The sequence below is a fragment of the Mandrillus leucophaeus genome, unplaced genomic scaffold (assembly GCF_000951045.1).
Source record: "Mandrillus leucophaeus isolate KB7577 unplaced genomic scaffold, Mleu.le_1.0 Scaffold101, whole genome shotgun sequence".
Taxonomy (NCBI): domain Eukaryota; kingdom Metazoa; phylum Chordata; class Mammalia; order Primates; family Cercopithecidae; genus Mandrillus; species Mandrillus leucophaeus.
Window position 1 is genome coordinate 1,605,040 of NW_012098210.1, and position 16,067 is coordinate 1,621,106.

General features: G+C 49.3%; 2 protein-coding genes across 4 annotated transcripts in view; one reads left to right on the forward strand and one right to left on the reverse strand.

The window, feature by feature from the left end:
* Positions 1-4,260: 4,260 nt before the first annotated feature.
* Positions 4,261-10,191, reverse strand: PCED1A (PC-esterase domain containing 1A). Of its 2 annotated transcripts, none has more exons than XM_011974692.1 (8): positions 9,816-10,191; positions 8,746-8,890; positions 8,144-8,223; positions 7,796-7,881; positions 7,546-7,696; positions 7,182-7,428; positions 4,986-5,261; positions 4,261-4,656 (listed from the first exon to the last, which is right to left on the reverse strand). In XM_011974692.1, exons 2-8 carry the CDS (start codon positions 8,867-8,869, stop codon positions 4,409-4,411), a joined length of 1,212 nt encoding a protein of 403 aa, XP_011830082.1. In that variant the 5' UTR covers positions 8,870-8,890; positions 9,816-10,191; the 3' UTR covers positions 4,261-4,408. The 2 variants fall into 2 exon arrangements, with proteins under 2 accessions (XP_011830082.1, XP_011830074.1); XM_011974684.1 differs by lacking the exon at positions 9,816-10,191 and adding an exon at positions 9,160-9,652 and having other exon boundaries at positions 7,796-8,034.
* VPS16 (vacuolar protein sorting 16 homolog (S. cerevisiae)) overlaps positions 9,653-16,067 on the forward strand; it is a 32,537-nt gene continuing 26,122 nt past the window's right edge. For both annotated transcript variants that reach the window (XM_011974665.1, XM_011974672.1), the window contains exon 1: positions 9,653-9,777. In XM_011974665.1, the coding sequence (XP_011830055.1) occupies positions 9,725-9,777 (53 nt within the window). In that variant the 5' untranslated portion in view covers positions 9,653-9,724. The remainder of the gene's footprint in view (positions 9,778-16,067) is intronic.

A 16,067-nucleotide genomic window follows, 5' to 3' on the forward strand; every position in this document is an offset into this window, starting at 1 on the left:
TTTTTTTTTTTTTTGAGACGGAGTTTCGCTCTTGTTGCCCAGGCTCTTGTAGTGGCGTGATATTGGCTCACCGCAACCTCTGCCTCCTGGCTGAAGAGATTCTTCTACCTCAGCCTCCCAAGTAGCTTGGGATTACAGGTATTCTCCATCACGCCCGGCTAATTTTTGTATTTTTAGTAGAGACAGGGTTTCACCATGTTGGTCAGGCTGGTCTCGAACTCCTGACCTCATGTGATTCGCCTGCCTCAGCCTCCCAAAGGGTTGAGGTTATAGGCGTGAGCCACAGCGCCTGGCTGAAGTTTTACTTTTCTTAAAGAGAATTTTTTTTTTTTCCTGGAAAATAAGTGCTGACATCACAACTGAAGTGCTCATGCATCTTTTACTCCTTTCAGGAATATCTTGGTATGGCAAATGAATGGATACAGAGTCCATTCTTTAAAACTAATTCCATGAATCACAGGAAATCAATGTAAGATTGTCTTATTAAATGATCTGTCAATGGTCAAATATGAATGGTATTTGAGACAATGAAGTTTGAGTTCTCTCTTGCTTAACTAGCAAATAGTGGGCCTACATACCGGGGCAACTTAAGATTTCCATTATTTTCACATCTCAGAAAAAAAAAAAGGAAAAAAAGGGAAATGATTTAAATGTTAAGTGATAACTCATATAAGGCTATTTATATAAGTTTCTTGCTTCCCAGTCGGGACTGAATAAAATCTACAATCGAGGAGTCAAATTTTTAAGTGTTTTGTACCATATGCTTATATGACAACAAACTGAGCAACATTTATTCTATTCTTTTTTTTCCTTTTGAGATGGAGTCTCACTCTGTCATCCAGGCTGGAGTGCAGTGGCGCGATCTCAGCTCACTGTAAGCTCCACCTCCCGGGTTCGTGCCATTCTCCTGCCTTAGCCTCCCGAATAGCTGGGACTACAGGTGCCCACCACCACACCCAGCTAATTTTTTGTATTTTTAATAGAGACAGGGTTTCACGTATTAGCCAGGATAGTCTCGAACTCCTGACCTTGTGATCTGCCCGCCTCAGCCTCCCAAAGTACTGGGATTACAGGCGTGAGCCACTGCACCTGGCCTCTTTATTCTATTCTTATGATAAATTTCAAGTTTAAAGAGATTAAGCTATTTCCACAAATGTTAAAGGAATGTAAGAAAGTTTTAAGGACAAAGGTGTTGGGACATTGCAGTTGGGACATGGCACCGTGGGCCATGCCAGCCACATAGCAAAATGGGGTGGAAACTAAAAATATGGAGGTAAGGCTAAGCATGGTGGCTCACACCTATAATCCTAGCACTTCAGGAGGCTGAGGCAGGCACATCACTTAAGCCCAGGAGTTTGTGACCAGCCTGGGCAACATGATGAAACCCCATCTCTACCAATCAATCATTCAATCAATAAACTGGGCATGGTGGTGTGTGCCTGTAGTCCCAACTATTTGGGAGGCTAAGGTGGGAGGATCACTTGAGCCTGGGAGGCAGACGTTGCAGTGAGCTGTGATGGCACCACTGCATTCCAGCCTGGACAACAGATACCTTGTCTGTCTGTCTCTGTCTCAGTCTGTCTCTGTCTCTCTCTGTGTGTGTGCGTGTGTGTGTTCATATGTATGTATGGCAGTAGAATGAAGGGGATATTGAGCACATTTGAAGATTCTCCAGTTTTCTTAGCGTGAAAGCTCCAGATCTGGGATAGGGTTTGAGGCAAGTGAAAAAGCCTTGGCTAGGCTCAGTAGGGAAGGTGACAGGATTCCTGGAGAACAGGACGGGAAACAACAGAGATCTCACTGAGGCTGTGTCACTCAAATTACTTTTTCCTGAAAATCAATCCAGGTGTAGTTTTCTCCAGCAATACCAGGAAGCCCCAGAATCAGAGGTACAAAGGTGTCTGAAGAGAGAAAAGGATTTTGAGAAGGAAGGGCAGAGTGACAAGGGATTGGGCAAACTGGATACAGCTGAAGAGGGCTGCTCCAAGGATGGGTTTTTGTTAAAGAAAAAAATCAATTTGGGGGCTGAGCACAGTGGCTCACATCTGTTGTCTCAGTACTTTGGGAAGCCAAGGTGGGAGGATTGCTTGAGGTAAGGAGTTCAAGGCCAGTCTGGGCAACATAGCAAGACTTTGTTCTCATATTAAAAAAAAAAGTGAAAAAATAAATTAAAAAAATCAAATGTTGCAAATAATGATTAAAACTCTTATCTAACAAGAAGCTTTCTTTCACCTTGGTATGTCCCTTCTCCTTTCTGTTTATACCAGAGAAAGCTGAATTTAAAAGTTTCAGGAACTGTGCCAATACTTTTGTACACTGTCTCATTTGGTTCCTCTAAAGGGTTTTTTTTTTTTTTTTGAGACGGAGTCTCGCTCTGTTGCCCAGGCTGGAGTGCAGTGGCCGGATCTCAGCTCACTGCAAGCTCCGCCTCCCGGGTTTACGCCATTCTCCTGCCTCAGCCTCCCGAGTAGCTGGGACTACAGGCACCCGCCACCTCGCCCGGCTAGTTTTTTGTATTTTTTTAGTAGAGACAGGGTTTCACCGGGTTAGCCAGGATGGTCTCGGCCTCCCAAAGTGCTGGGATTACAGGCTTGAGCCACCGCGCCCGGCCACTAAAGGGTTTTATTAAGTCATATTGTCTGCGGAGTTTCCACCAGTGTGTTGATTCATTAGTTTCCCTTCATTTGCATTTAGTCTAGTAGATGGCTAGCAAAGATCAACACTTTTCTGGTCTGCTATTTCTATCTCCTTTTGTGTGAGATGTTATGTCCTTTAACAAGGTAACATTTCATTAATAAGTATGGAAAGTTAACGCAAGAATTCTGCATCCTTCTCTTTTTTTGAGACTGAGTTTCACTTGTCGCCCAGGCTGGAGTACAGCCCCACGATCTCCGCTCACTGCAAGCTCTGCCTCCCGGGTTCACGCCATTCTCCTGCCTCAGCCTCCAGAGCAGCTAGGACTACAAGCGCCCGCCACCACGCCCAGCTATCTTTTTGTGTTTTTAGTAGAGATGGGGTTTCACCGCGTTAGCCAGGATGGTCTCGATCTGACCTTGTGATCCGCCCATCTCGGCCTAACAAAGTGCTGGGATTATAGGCGTGGGCCACCGCGCCCGGCCACATCCTTCTCTTCTATCCATTCTACTTCAAAATTATTTATGGGGTCTTCATGTTACCTTATATTTCTGCCCTCACATCACTTATCAGTCCACTGCCATGCTCCATCCCTCACACCAGCCCACATTTTAGCTCACACTCTACTACTGACATTCTCTGTAGGGTCATGAACCTAGGATCAAGACTACCTGTTAAAGCTGAAATCCTGTACCTCCCTGGTTTTAACTTCTGCATAGAACTTAAAATAGCCTCTCTACCACCACCCCACCCCGGCACCCACCTTGGATTTTGTCTCCCTCGGCTCCTTTTCTGTCTTACCACCAGAACCAAAGAAGTTGGTCTGTGTTCTCTTTCCTTCCATTGCATATCTCATCAACCAAGTTAGAAGTTTCAAATAGAGGCCAGGCGCGGTGGCTCACGCCTGTAATCCCAGCACTTTGGGAGGCTGAGGTGGGCAGATCACGAGGTCAAGAGATGGAGCTCATCCTGGCCAACACGGTGAAATCCCCTCTACTAAAAATACAAAAACTAGCTGGGCATGGTGGTGTGTACCTGTAGTCACAGCTACTTGGGAGACTGAGGCAGGAGAATTGCTTGAACCCAGGAGGTAGAGGTTGCAGTGAGCTGAGATCACCCCACTGAACTCCAGCCTGAGCGAGACTCCATCTCAAAAAAAAAAAAAAAAACAGAAGTTTCGAATACGTCTCCCACTTGGGTTTGGGAGTTTCTGGTTTAATTCCAACCACTTACTGTGTGTCCATATGTGCCAAGAATTATGCAAGATAAGGTTATGCGTTTTCGTATCTTTAGGGATAGATGAATAACGAATATACACGCGAATGCATGAGACCGGGAGGTACAGGTTAAGAACTAGCCAGATCCAAAATTCCATACAAAATATTGACAATTTCCATTCAGCCCTTGATTTTTCCCCAATCTCAAAGAGGTGCTGACAATAGGGGACCCCTCCAGGATCTCTGTTAAATACACATGTTCTGGTGAGGGTAGAAATCAGTGAGACAGGAAGGCACATTCAATGATTTCTAAATAGTGTGGGGTCAAAGGCCCCATGTCGGACAAAGCCCAGATGCAACCTCCCCCACTCTTAAGATCATGGTTTGGGATATCCACTTCACACAGGAATTTGTCACTCTGTTCTTCCATGCCTTTATTGGTGACAGCAATGGACAAGAACAATACCAGGCATAGCAGACACCCTAGCCCAGTACCTGAGGTGCCAGGCAGGCCCTGCAGGGCCATTGGCACATCCAGTCCCAGCCCAAGATCCAGTCTACCCAGGCCATGTCCCCGAATGGGCAGGAGGCCGTCTGTCCAGTTTGTATGTGTGGATCAGTCTCTCTGAGTGTCTGAGCCGCTGCCTGCAGGGCCCTCCCATTCTCCGCACATGGTAGGGGCTGTTAGGAACATAGCGTGGCATCCCCCGATGGACCACTGGGCCCCAGTGCTGACCATGGGGATTAGGGCCAGGGATTGGAGGTGGCAGAGGGCCAGGCACAAAGTTCACTCCAGGGCCACATCCTACAAAAAAACCAGTCATTATAAGAGCTGGCTTCTGGCCAGAGTAAGTACAGCTCTGCCTTCAAGCAACTCTTGTCCTCCAGGTGAGCTTCTGTGTTTCCCTATCTACAAAAAAGGGATAGCCCTTCCCCTACCTTCAGACGGTGAAATAGTGACAACCAGTGAGCTGATTAATGAGCCTACAGATGATGTTTCAGACTCAGGGACTGCTGTGACCAAACCCAGTATTAGAGGCACAAGGAGCTACCCAACTCCTCTCAGCTCACCTAGGCATAAGAGGCTGGGTAGGGGGAGGTACAAGAGGGTAGGGGAGCTGCAGAGGCACCTACCTAAGTGGGGTGGCATCGAGAAGTCCTCCACTGGATTATAGTTGAAGAATTCATGGGGTGGGAAGGGCTGGCCTGGGAAAAAAGGGGTATCCTGGGGCAGGGGTGGGAAGAGGGGAGGTGGCGAGGGCTGAGGAAGTGGGTAGGGAAAAGGCATGGGAGGGGGCAAAGGAGAGGGTGGGGGTGGGAGCAAGGCCAGGTGCTCCCCGAAGTCTGGGGTCTGCCTATGGCTTCCCTGGAATGGATGATTCATCTCTGCCCAGTCCTCAATCCACGGGTCTAGGAATGGGATGGTTGTTTTAGGTAGGCTTGGGAGCCAGGCTGCCCTGAACTCTGGCCGTCCACACTTCTAACGCTCTATTCCTTCCTCTTGGAGAGCAAAGCCACCAGGCCGGAGCACCCTTGCCCTCTACCCAGTTTTCCTCATTCCCTCTCATTTCAGGCCGAGCCCAAGGTGTGTTCCTTTTCTCTTACCTCTCAGACCTACCTTTGTTCTGACCTCACACTTTCCTCTAGAGCCTTTGTTTGCCCAGGTCCTGTATCTAACTTTTTCCTCTCCCACCTCCTCCCCATAGACCAGTAAATAAGCCAAACATAAAGATCCTGTTATTCCCTTCACCAACAACTTCCCTTTACCATCCAAACTTCCAAAAGGAATGTTTTGCCCAATTTTCATTTCCTCTTCAATTGCTCACCCCCTTTTAATCCAAATCCATGCTCTCAACACTTTTCCTACTAAATGTAACCACTTGCTAACAAATTCCCTTCTTCTCAACAGTCATGTGACATCGCCAGTAGCCTCAGTCCTTCCTAAAAGTGCCCCTGCCCTCATCTCCTTTTGTTTCTGCCACAGCCCCTTTCCTGCCAATCCAAAGTGTGAGCATCGTTCTGTCTCCCTCACAGTTCCCATTGTGCCCTCAGTTTTAATCTCTCTGCTGGGTACCAATGACTGCAAACCTACTCTGTATTTCCAACGTACCTCAAATAAATCTGCTGTGACCAAACTTACCGACTCATCCTCCCACCCCAAATCAACTCTCCCTTTTCATGGCCCTAACTTCTATAGCTCCAAATTGGATTTCAAAGGCCTAAGCCATCAAAACTAGCCTTATAACCTTCAGAGCATCCCGTCATTTGCTGAGGATTAATTATTACATCTAAACAAGAAAATTGGGATGTTTAACTAAAATCTGAATTCACTTCCCTGATGCTCCAACTCCTGGCTACCAAGTGCTACAGGTCTGTTCTACGATATTCTTGGATTCTCTGCACCCCCACATCCTCTTGTGCTGCTACAATTGGCCTTCTAACATGACTCGTGCCTCCCATTCAACAAATACAATTCTGTTGATACTGTGTACAGGGAAATTGTGCTAGACACTGGGGCTGAAAGGGGTGAGTTGTCAACAAGGGCAGCAGGAAACTTGCCCTTTAAGGACATGATGCAGAGGAGAAGCAGCCATGGAGACAATCAGCCACGGTGCCCCCTTTGTGTGCATGCAGGGACTGGGACGTTGACATGGAAACCGAGGTTCTGCAGCAGAGTGCTACAGTTGAGATATGATGGGGAGCAGTGCCTCAAAACAAGGAGGAGTGGGGCCCTTAGAAGCCTCCACCAATGACCCAGAGATGGGGACAGAGGAGAGCTACACCAAGCTGCACCAGTCACACTGGGACTCTGAGGCCGAACTAAGAAGCCTATGGAACACTGCCCATTGAGCCCGAGTCCATAAGGCTGGCCTTCCCGATGCAACACACCTGTTCCACACCCTGCCAGCTGACTGCACCCCCACCCCCCAAGCTGTGGGCTTCCTTGCTTCTGTCACACTGCCTGGATGGCCCTTCCTCCCTGTCTTTCCACTCCTCACACCCATGCCCCATTTCTTTCCTGTTAATCTGTTGGGTAGGACTCTTGCAACATGCTGCCTTGTGTGGTCAATACTTGTATAAGCTCCTTCTAACATACAGAAAGGACTACACAGCCAGACTGCAGAAAACTGGAACTTGGACAAGAATATTGTTCCGGTGATCTAACCCTCCTCAGGGGTTGAGGAAGGTGCATGCAAAAGACACAGGGGTCCTTCAAGGGACCTCTACTTCCCTTGAGTGGCTCTGTCCCAGTCTGGTTCTGAGCCCTGTCCTCTGAGGGCCCCGGTGCATCACTACCCCCCCCCCCCCCCCACTTATGGTAGGGCTCACCAGGGGGATAGTCACGCTTGGGCAGCTCCACGCCCCAGGCGTCAGCCACATGGGTCAGAAGCAGGTGTGAGAGGTGGCGGTGCGCATGCTGGTCCCAGTGGACACCATCCCGATGACGGTGCTGTACCGCATGCCGGAAATGAAAGTGGAGATCTAGGACATCAAAGCAGTGGTCCCCAGCCAGCGTAGCACTGTAGAAGTTCCCTTCAACCACATCCCGCCGCAGGGAGCCTGCCAGGGGCTGGAGCTGAGTGAGAAAGTGCACCCTCTAAGAGCCACAGAATGAAGCAGGGTCGGAAAGCAGGGTGTCCTATCTACCAGCCTGCTGTCCCATCTCTTGTCCTGATGGGCCTCAGTCACTTGCCTCTGGCAGGAGGAAACCCCCAGTGATACGCTCCCCGAGGGGCATCGCCATGTTCCACACCAGCAGGCAGGAGTCTGGCAATACTTGGTCCATGCGCACAAACACCCGCTCCAGGTTCTTGCGGTAGCTCTCCATTGAGCAGCGACCATATCTGTTGGGTAACACACAGGGTGGGCAAGAGCACAGGGGTGGACCGCCTCTGAGCCATACTTTCATTCCCAACTGGTATTTCCCTTTCCCTTGCCCCAACCTGGAGAGATCCCAGAGGCAGGAGTTGATGATCACCAGGTCCGGAGCAGGTCCATATGTCAGCTCTTCCAGAACATCCTCAAGGTACTCGGAGTAAACACGAGTGAGGAAGTAGAAGCGCACGAGGTGGTGGCCAGAGCCCGAGCAGAACTGGCGGACCTCACGGTACTGTGTCCCGTTGTGTAGCTCGCCCAGCTGGCCCCCAGCCACCAGCTGGTCCTGTTCAAAGCTCAGCTCCCCCTACCCACCCCCCCCACCCTACTGGTCAGACCCATGCCAGGGAGGAGAACCCTGCCAGGCCAGGGTCTGTGCCCACCCACCACTGACATGGCCACCAAGCTTCCCTCACCTTGGCTTTCAGCTGGGCAGCTGTGAGCAGTGAGTCTTTCTGGAGCAAGAGCACCAGGTCCTTGTACACAGCCCGCTGAACTGGGAGGAGACAGAGATCCCAAGGCTGAGGCAGACCTCAGCCTGCCCCAGCTCCTTCCAAGTCCAGGATCCCATTTTCCCAGGGCTGAGCTGCCCAACACCAGCTCCGTGGAGTGTTGACTTAGACGCAGGAGAAAAGATGAGGTTAAAAAGTCCTGGCATTGGCTCTGTTCGCTGTGCCTCCCGGCCAGCAGTATACAGTGACCCAAGATCACCTGGCAGAAATTAAGTCGGCCAAGTCACCCGGGAGACACACTACACAATGCAACGCTTTAATGACGGAAAGTATGGGGGGCTGTCAGGGCGAGAAATGCTGAGCAAGGATGGGCTAAAAAGTGCACAGGTTATTACACCTTTCAGAACACCTGTGGAAGATGTGTGGGACATAAAAAGAGAAAACCTACTGGACGAGAACAGACCAGAGGACAGACAGGAGATGTGAGATGGAGACAAATGGTCCAGACACACTGAACAGGCTGCAAGGTGTGGGACTGGAAGCGTCACCCTAGAAGAGGCACTCACTGGAGTCCCCCAAGATGACCACGAACTTGTTGTGTAGCAGCTGCTGGACTTCCGAGGCCTGGAAGTGGACCATGTCGCTTCGCAGCGGGCGGCGCGGTTCCTCGCTCGACAGACAGAAGACCATGCCGCCACCAACAACGACAGGCTGCAGGGAGAGGCCACATGATGGTGGGGACTCAGGGCAGGTCGGCCTCAGGGCTAGCCCCTCTGGGGCTGCTCAATGCTAAAGGGAGGAGGTGACGGCGGCAGAGCCATGGTGGCGCCAGCCTTGGTCACACTTGGTACCAGAGGCAGAGGGTCGTCCAGCCAGCAGGCCTCCAGGGCACTGCAGAGCTTCCCGCGCGGCGCCGCCCTAAGCCTCGCCACGTGCCCGCCGCCGTCCCGCGCATGCGCGCGCCCTCTCGCGCCAATTACCAAGTCCCGGGGCTCCGCGGTGTTCACCCGCGACCCGGGTAGGCCTGCACACCGCGCGCCTGGCCCGCAGCGGGCTCCTGGCCAAGCCTCATGTTCCCGCTCCCCGGTCGGCCAGTCGGTTCTGCAAAGCTCCCGCCCCGCAGAGACCGTGGGTCCGGGTTAGCCGTCGGTGCGCAGCCCAGCACCCAGCGCTCTCCATGCGAGCGTCGCGGTGGCCCCGACGGCGCCTCAGGCCTCAGCGCCTCAGGCTGCGACGCTCACAGCTTCCACTTCCGTTCACCCATGTCCCGCCCTGAGCGACCCCCAGTGCTCGAAGGGAAAGCAAGGCGATGGAGGTGGCCGCCACAGGGTGCAGGAGCCAGGGCTGGGCCCACTTGGCGGGCGCGAAGCCCAGTTACGGGCGGGGGTCGCGGCGGCGGCGGCCAAGTGAGGTTGCCCACAGTGGTGATGGCCGCGGCGGCGGCCTCGCCACGTGACCCGGACGGGCGGAAGCGGAAGTGCCGGCCTGGAGCCCGCTCTAGGTGGGTATCCCCTCGGCGCTTCCCAGCTGCCGTTTGCACCAGCCATGGACTGCTACACGGCGAACTGGAACCCACTCGGGGACTCTGCTTTTTACCGGTGAGCTGCCCCGTCCTCCCGCCCACGGCCTGGCTTACCCCGCTCGCCCGCGAGCTGGAGTCTCCCGGCGGCGCTCGCCCCCGTCACTACTGGCGCTGGGGTCTGCCCGCGCCGGCTCTCCCCAAGCGTATGCCACTTAACGCACAGCCGCCTTTGGGCAGGGAGCCGGGCCTTCCCCTGCTCCAGAAAAGGACACTGAGGCAAGCACAGTGGTCACTCGAAGCCCAGGTCTGTTAGCCTCCGGAAAGATGCTCAGATCTCGTTGAGGGAGGCAGCTCGCGGGTGACAGCGAGTGCCCAGTCTCCTGCCGGAAAGTGCTGCTGAAGTCAGACCACAGGGGCGCTCCGAGGGGGGCGGGATCGCACGGCGGGCGGGGTAACAGTGCTGACCAAGACTGGGAAAAGGGGGCGAGTCGTCCGTGAATCCCGGAACAGCGGAAGTGAGAACCCCTGGCTTAGGGCAGCCCTCCCATGGGAGTTGTAGAGTCCTAAACCACGGATCTTTCTAAAGTGTAAACTCGTTACGTCGCTACCCAGATTAGGATTTTCCCATAGCTTCCCTAATTAGGAAAAACTATGAACTTCTCGTGGAACATGTATCTATAAGGCCGCCCCTGTTTGTCTGTCCACCGTCATCTACCGCTCTCCTACCCAAACCTTGCGTTCCAGCTGCGCAGAATTACAAGGCCCCAACCAGTCTGCAGCTTTTGTGGACCCTGCCATTTCTCTCTTTATCTCACTGAAGAATTTTGCGCATCCTTCATGACTTAGTTCAAGGGTTCTTTTTGGAACTGTGCCTAATTCTCCCCCAATAGAATCCTGTGGGCCTCACTGGGCTCAGTGCTAGGGTCTGTTAGGTATGGCCTATTTGTATGTTTAGGCGACATTTGTATAGGTTTCTTCTGCTAAACCAGGCTCCTTCAGGGCTGAAAACTTTTTTTTTTTTTTTTTTAAACAGTCTTGCTCTGTCGCCCAGGCCGGAGTGCAGTGGCACTCGACCCACTGCAACCTCCGCCTCCCGAGTGGCTGAGACTACAGGCTCCCGCCACCACACCTGGCCAATTTTTGTATTTTTTGGTAGAGCTGGGATTTCACCATGGTGGCCAGGCTGGTTTTGAACTTCTGACCTTAAGCAATCTATCCACCTCGGCCTCCCAGAGTACTGGGATTATAGGCATGAGCCACTGAGCCGGGCCAAAAGCATGTTTCTTGCCTCTCTTTATCACCAGTGCATATTTAGAACAGTGCTTGCTATGTAATAATTGCCCATTAAAGTTTTTAAAAAATATTTTATTGGGCCGAGCTTTGTGGCATGTGCCTATAGTCCCAGCTACTGGAGAGGCTGAGGCAGGAGAATCACTGGAGCCCAAAAGTTTGAGGGTGTAGGGACCAGTGATAGCACCTGTAAATAGCCACTGCACTCCAGCCTGGCCAACAAAGCATACTCCCTCTGAAAAATTAAAAGTGTTATTTTAGGCTGGGCGCAGTGGCTCATGCCTGTAATCCCAGCACTTTGGGAGGCCGAGGTGGGGGAATCACCAGAGGTCAGGAGTTTGAGACCAGCCTAACCAACATGGTGAAACCCTATCTCTACAAAAATTAGCCGGACGTGATGGCAGGTGCTTGTAATCCCGGGTACTTGGGAGGCTGAGGCAGGAGAATCGCTTGAACCTGGGAGGCAGAGGTTGCAGGGAGCCGAGATCGTGCCATTGAATTCCAGTCCAGGCAACAGAGCGAGACACTGTCTCAAAAAATATACATATATATATTTATTGATTGCAAGTAAAGATCACAAAGACATCCATGGGAGTCTTAAATAGAAGACATTTGTTTGTGCTAATGAAACTATATACCATTCTCATTGACATATTAAAACTTTTAAATGTAATTTTTGGTACCTAATGTGATATACTTCCTAGATAGACAAGTGCCCTGTGGCAGTTTTTACAGACCTGTTGCATTTGTTTATTTGTAATTCTCTCTTATAAATATGCCTGTGCCATTGGCCGAGCGCAGTGGCTCACACCTGTAATCCCAGCACTTTGGGAGACTGAGGCAGGCGGATCACGAGGTCAAGAGTTCAAGATCAGCCTGGCCAACATGATGAAACCTCGTCTCTACTAGAAGTACAAAAATTTGCCGGGCATGGTGGCGTGCACGTGTAGTCCCAGCTACTCAGGAAGCTGAGGCAGGAGAATTGCTTGAACCTGGGAGGTGGAGGTTGCAGTGAGCCAAGATCACACCACTGTAATGTTGCCTGGGCAACAGAGCAAGACTCCGTCTCAGGGGAAAAAAAAAAAAAAGAAATATGCCTGTGCAATATGAAAAAATTGCAAAAACTTTGTTAAAAATCCATAAAATCAGTAGGAAATTATTTCAACTTGTTTCTGTGGAGAAGGGATATCAGCTGACAAAGTTAGCCATATCGTTTAGTATTTACACACCAGCTAGTTAATACGACATTCGCTTTTAAAATATCAACTTTACTTGTATTATTTTGAAGATACCTGTTGCCTACCCGGGCTTATTAAATCAAAGAGTACTGCAGACAGTGACCTCATTATCACAGAGCTCTTGTTTATCAGATGTAGTCTTTGCTTTGTTGACATGTTAATAAGGTTTTAAAATAATGTATGTGTTCGGTGCATGCCACAGACACAACCTGAATGATTAACCTACTCTTACCTGCGCTGTACTGCCAGAAAGGATTAGGGGTCTAAGGCTTGCTGGGGAGGATATTTATGTTTTAAGTGGCTAACAGCTGTTGAGCCTTTCTTATGTACTAAACATTATGCTAAGTAATTTATGTGTTTTAACTTACTTAAGCCTTAAATCCCATGAGGTAGATACCGTCTTACTGATGAGGAAGCCGAGGCACAGAGAGGCCAGGTTATACAACTAGTGACCAGGTTACACAGCTATTGACTAGTGGAGTCAGGCTTTGAACCCGAAGAGGTTCTAGACCCCTGTTAAAAAATACGGTTTTGGGGGTGGGGAGGTTAACAGAAAAATATAAGGGCATGTTTTGCCTCTTCCACCAGAGTGGAAATGCTTTAAGAGCAAGTACTTAGTTTTGTTCATAAGTGTGCATAGCTTTATGCATAGGTAGGACTCGATACATGTCTGAGTCAGTGAATGAATGATAAACAGGTGGCAGACATTGCATTTCAAGTCCTATCTGCCTGACAGGATTCTTGTGCATTGGAAGTAATATTCTGGAGAACTCACTCAATTTGGGAAGGCATGGAGGAGAAACGGTGACCAGTTCTTATGGGACTCCAGAAGTCAAGCCATTTTTTTAATCCTAAAAATGCAACTTGGGCTAATCTAATTAATTAATTTGTCCCGACCGTTTGGCAGGCTGAGCCAGTATAATAAAACAGATGTGGAAGGATTCTGCCTGCCTTCATAGAGCTTACAGCCAGCAGGCGAGACAGTTGATAATCACTCAGTATTTGTTTGATCATAATCACTGTAAAGAGAGGTATAGGAGCAAATAACCTAAGAGAACATACCACAGACTCGGGGAGTCAAAGGTAGAGAAGATACTCTAAAAGAAGTAATAATACCCTATCCAGGGAATGAGTAGATTTAGGTGCAGGAAGTGGGATGGAGGTGGAGAAGAGCATATACACAAAAGTCTTGAGGCAGGAATGACTGAGGCATACACAGTGACCTAAAGAGAGCCAGTGTGGCTGGAGTGCTGTAGGCAACAAGAACAGGACATGGATGAAGTTGATGCCCGTCATGTAGGGGTCACACCCTGCAGGGACATGTAGACCACCATTATCTGAAGAATGATGGGAAGCCTCAATTAAAGGATCTTAACAAAAGATTGATGTAATTGGATTTGCAAGAGGTGTGTGTGTGTGTGTGTGTGTGTGTTAAGTTCCTTTTGTAGGCAATAGTGGGGAAAAGTTGGAAGGAACAAGCAAAATGGAAACAAGGGAGATGGTTAGGAGCTTGATGGAACAGACCAGGAAGAAGTTGAGGATGGCCAGTACTAGGGGTGGTGATGGTGGAGGTGGAGAGAAGGGGCCGATCTGAGAGATTTAAGAGGTAAAGTGGAAGGAATTCGTAATGATTGCACTTGGTGGGGAGGAAGGAGAGCAAGGAATCAAGGATGACTTGGATTTAGGGCTTAAATAAAATCATGAGAAAGGAAGAGTGAGTTTGGCAGGGAAGAAGGTGAGCTGATTCTAAATACATTGAGTTTCAGATACTAAGAAGCATCTTATGGTAAAAGAAAGGAGACTTAAGATACATTATATACTCCTGAAATTATTTTTAGAAGGGAGGGCAACTATTTAAGTAGTTACATTTTTGTTTCTTTTTTTTTTTGATATATAAACTGAACTTTTTTTCAAAAAAATCAGCAGTGTGTAGTAGCACGCACATGTAGTCCCAGCTACTTGGGAGGCTGAAAAAAAATGAACATTTTTTAAAAATGTGGTTAAATATACATGATGTAAAATTTACTATCTTAACCATTTTTGAGTGTACCCTTTAGTAGTGTTAAGTTTATTCACGTTGTTGTGCAACCAGTCTCCAGAACATTTTCATCTTGCAAAACTGAAATTCTATACCCTCAAACAACCTCCCATGTCTTCCTCCAGCCCGTGACAACCACCATTCTATTTTCTGTCTCGGAATTTGACTACTCTGGACTCCTTATGTAAGTGGAGTCATACAGAACTTATCTTCCTGTGACTGCTTTATTTCACTTAGCATAATATTTTCAAGGTTTATCCATGTTATAGCACGTGTCAGAATTTTCTTTCTTTTTGAGGCTGAATAACATTCCACTGTATGCATATACCACATTTTGCTTATCCATTTCATCTTTCCATGGACACTTGGGTTGCTGGTAGCCCTTGGCTACTTGTGAATAATCTGCTATGAATGTGGGTCTACAAATATCTCTTAAATATTTTCTGTACTCCACTTTTTTTTCTTTTTTCTTAAGATGGAGTCTTGCTCTGTCGCCCAGGCTGGAGTGCAATGTGCGATCTCGGCTCACTGCAACATCTGCCTCCCGGGTTCAAGTGATTCTCCTGCCTCAGCCTCCTGAGTAGCTGGGGTTACAGGTGCCCACCACTGTGCCTGGCTAATTTTTGTATTTTTAATAGAAATGGGGTTTCACTATGTTGACCAGGCTGGTTTCGAACTCCTGACCTCAGGTGATCTGCCTGCCTCTGCCTCCCAAAGTGCTGGGATTATAGGCATAAGCCAGTGTGCCCGGCCTCTGTACTCCGCTTTTAATTATTTTGGGTATATATCCAGAAGTGGAATTGCTGGATCATTTGGTAATTCTATGTTTATTTTTTTCCATAGCAGCTGATGTACCACCATTTTACATTCCCAGCAACAATTCCCAAGAGTTCTTTAGTAGTATATGTTCTTGAGACAGGCTGGAAACAAGGGATTGCAGGAGTGACAGTGAACTCTCTTTAGGGCCTGGGATTTGGGAATTACTGGATTATACCCCAAGGCAACCAGATTATACCTAACATGCATCTTCCTCCTTAATGGTCTGATATCTTAGCTTGGACAGGCTGGAGATCATCTATTTTCACTCAAGGGTCTTCTCTCACTCCAGTAGACCATGCTTCTCCAGCAGTTCAGCCGCCCTGCCACAGGAATTCCCTCACTATTTCCAGCAGGGGACTGGAATTGAGGCTGCCAGTACCTAACTAAATCATTAGGTTTAACGATTTCCTGGTATTCTATTCCAAGGTCCATTTACTACTGCTGAGATTTCCACTTCTGGGACCCAGGAGTGGAAGAGAAAGATGGGACTGGCCTTCCTCACTAAGGGTGTGGCCTCTCCTCACAGAGTCCTTACCCTTAGGCTTTTCTGAGAAGCTGCCCTTCACTCTGCCCATCCATACCCTGTGCTACCCTCCAGGCACAGTTTGAGTCACCTCACTGTCCTCTAGAAGCCCACTTTGCCTGTAAGGCTTCAGGAGGTGGTCCATACATTATTGCTGTTCACTCCCTGACCTTTACTTTTGTACCCCTTTAGGGGGTCCATTGTGCCTCCTTCCCACCTGGTCTGTGTCGCTGCCGACATCCTTGACCAACTGCATTGCTCCCTGATTATTGTTTTAGCCCACAGCCTCCTAGGCATCCCAGCTCCTGCCACCTTCCAGGGTGACTTAAGTGACCACCTGGCTTCATGGTTCTATGACCTCTACTCAAGTGATTTTATCCATCTCACCTACCCCCTCCGTGGATCCCACCCCACCCTTGTGCTCATCTAGAACTGCTCTACCTCTGAAATGCTAAATT

Coding starts and splice junctions, on each gene's coding strand:
- PCED1A (XM_011974684.1), bottom strand. CDS start 8,869: ATGGTCTTCTGTCTGTCGAGCGAGGAACCGCGCCGCCCGCTGCGAAGC. Junction 7,429..7,545: donor GGGGTTTCCTCCTGCCAGAG/GCAAGTGACTGA, acceptor TTTCTCACTCAG/CTCCAGCCCCTGGCAGGCTC. Junction 5,262..7,181: donor CAAGCGTGACTATCCCCCTG/GTGAGCCCTACC, acceptor TCCCATTCCTAG/ACCCGTGGATTGAGGACTGG.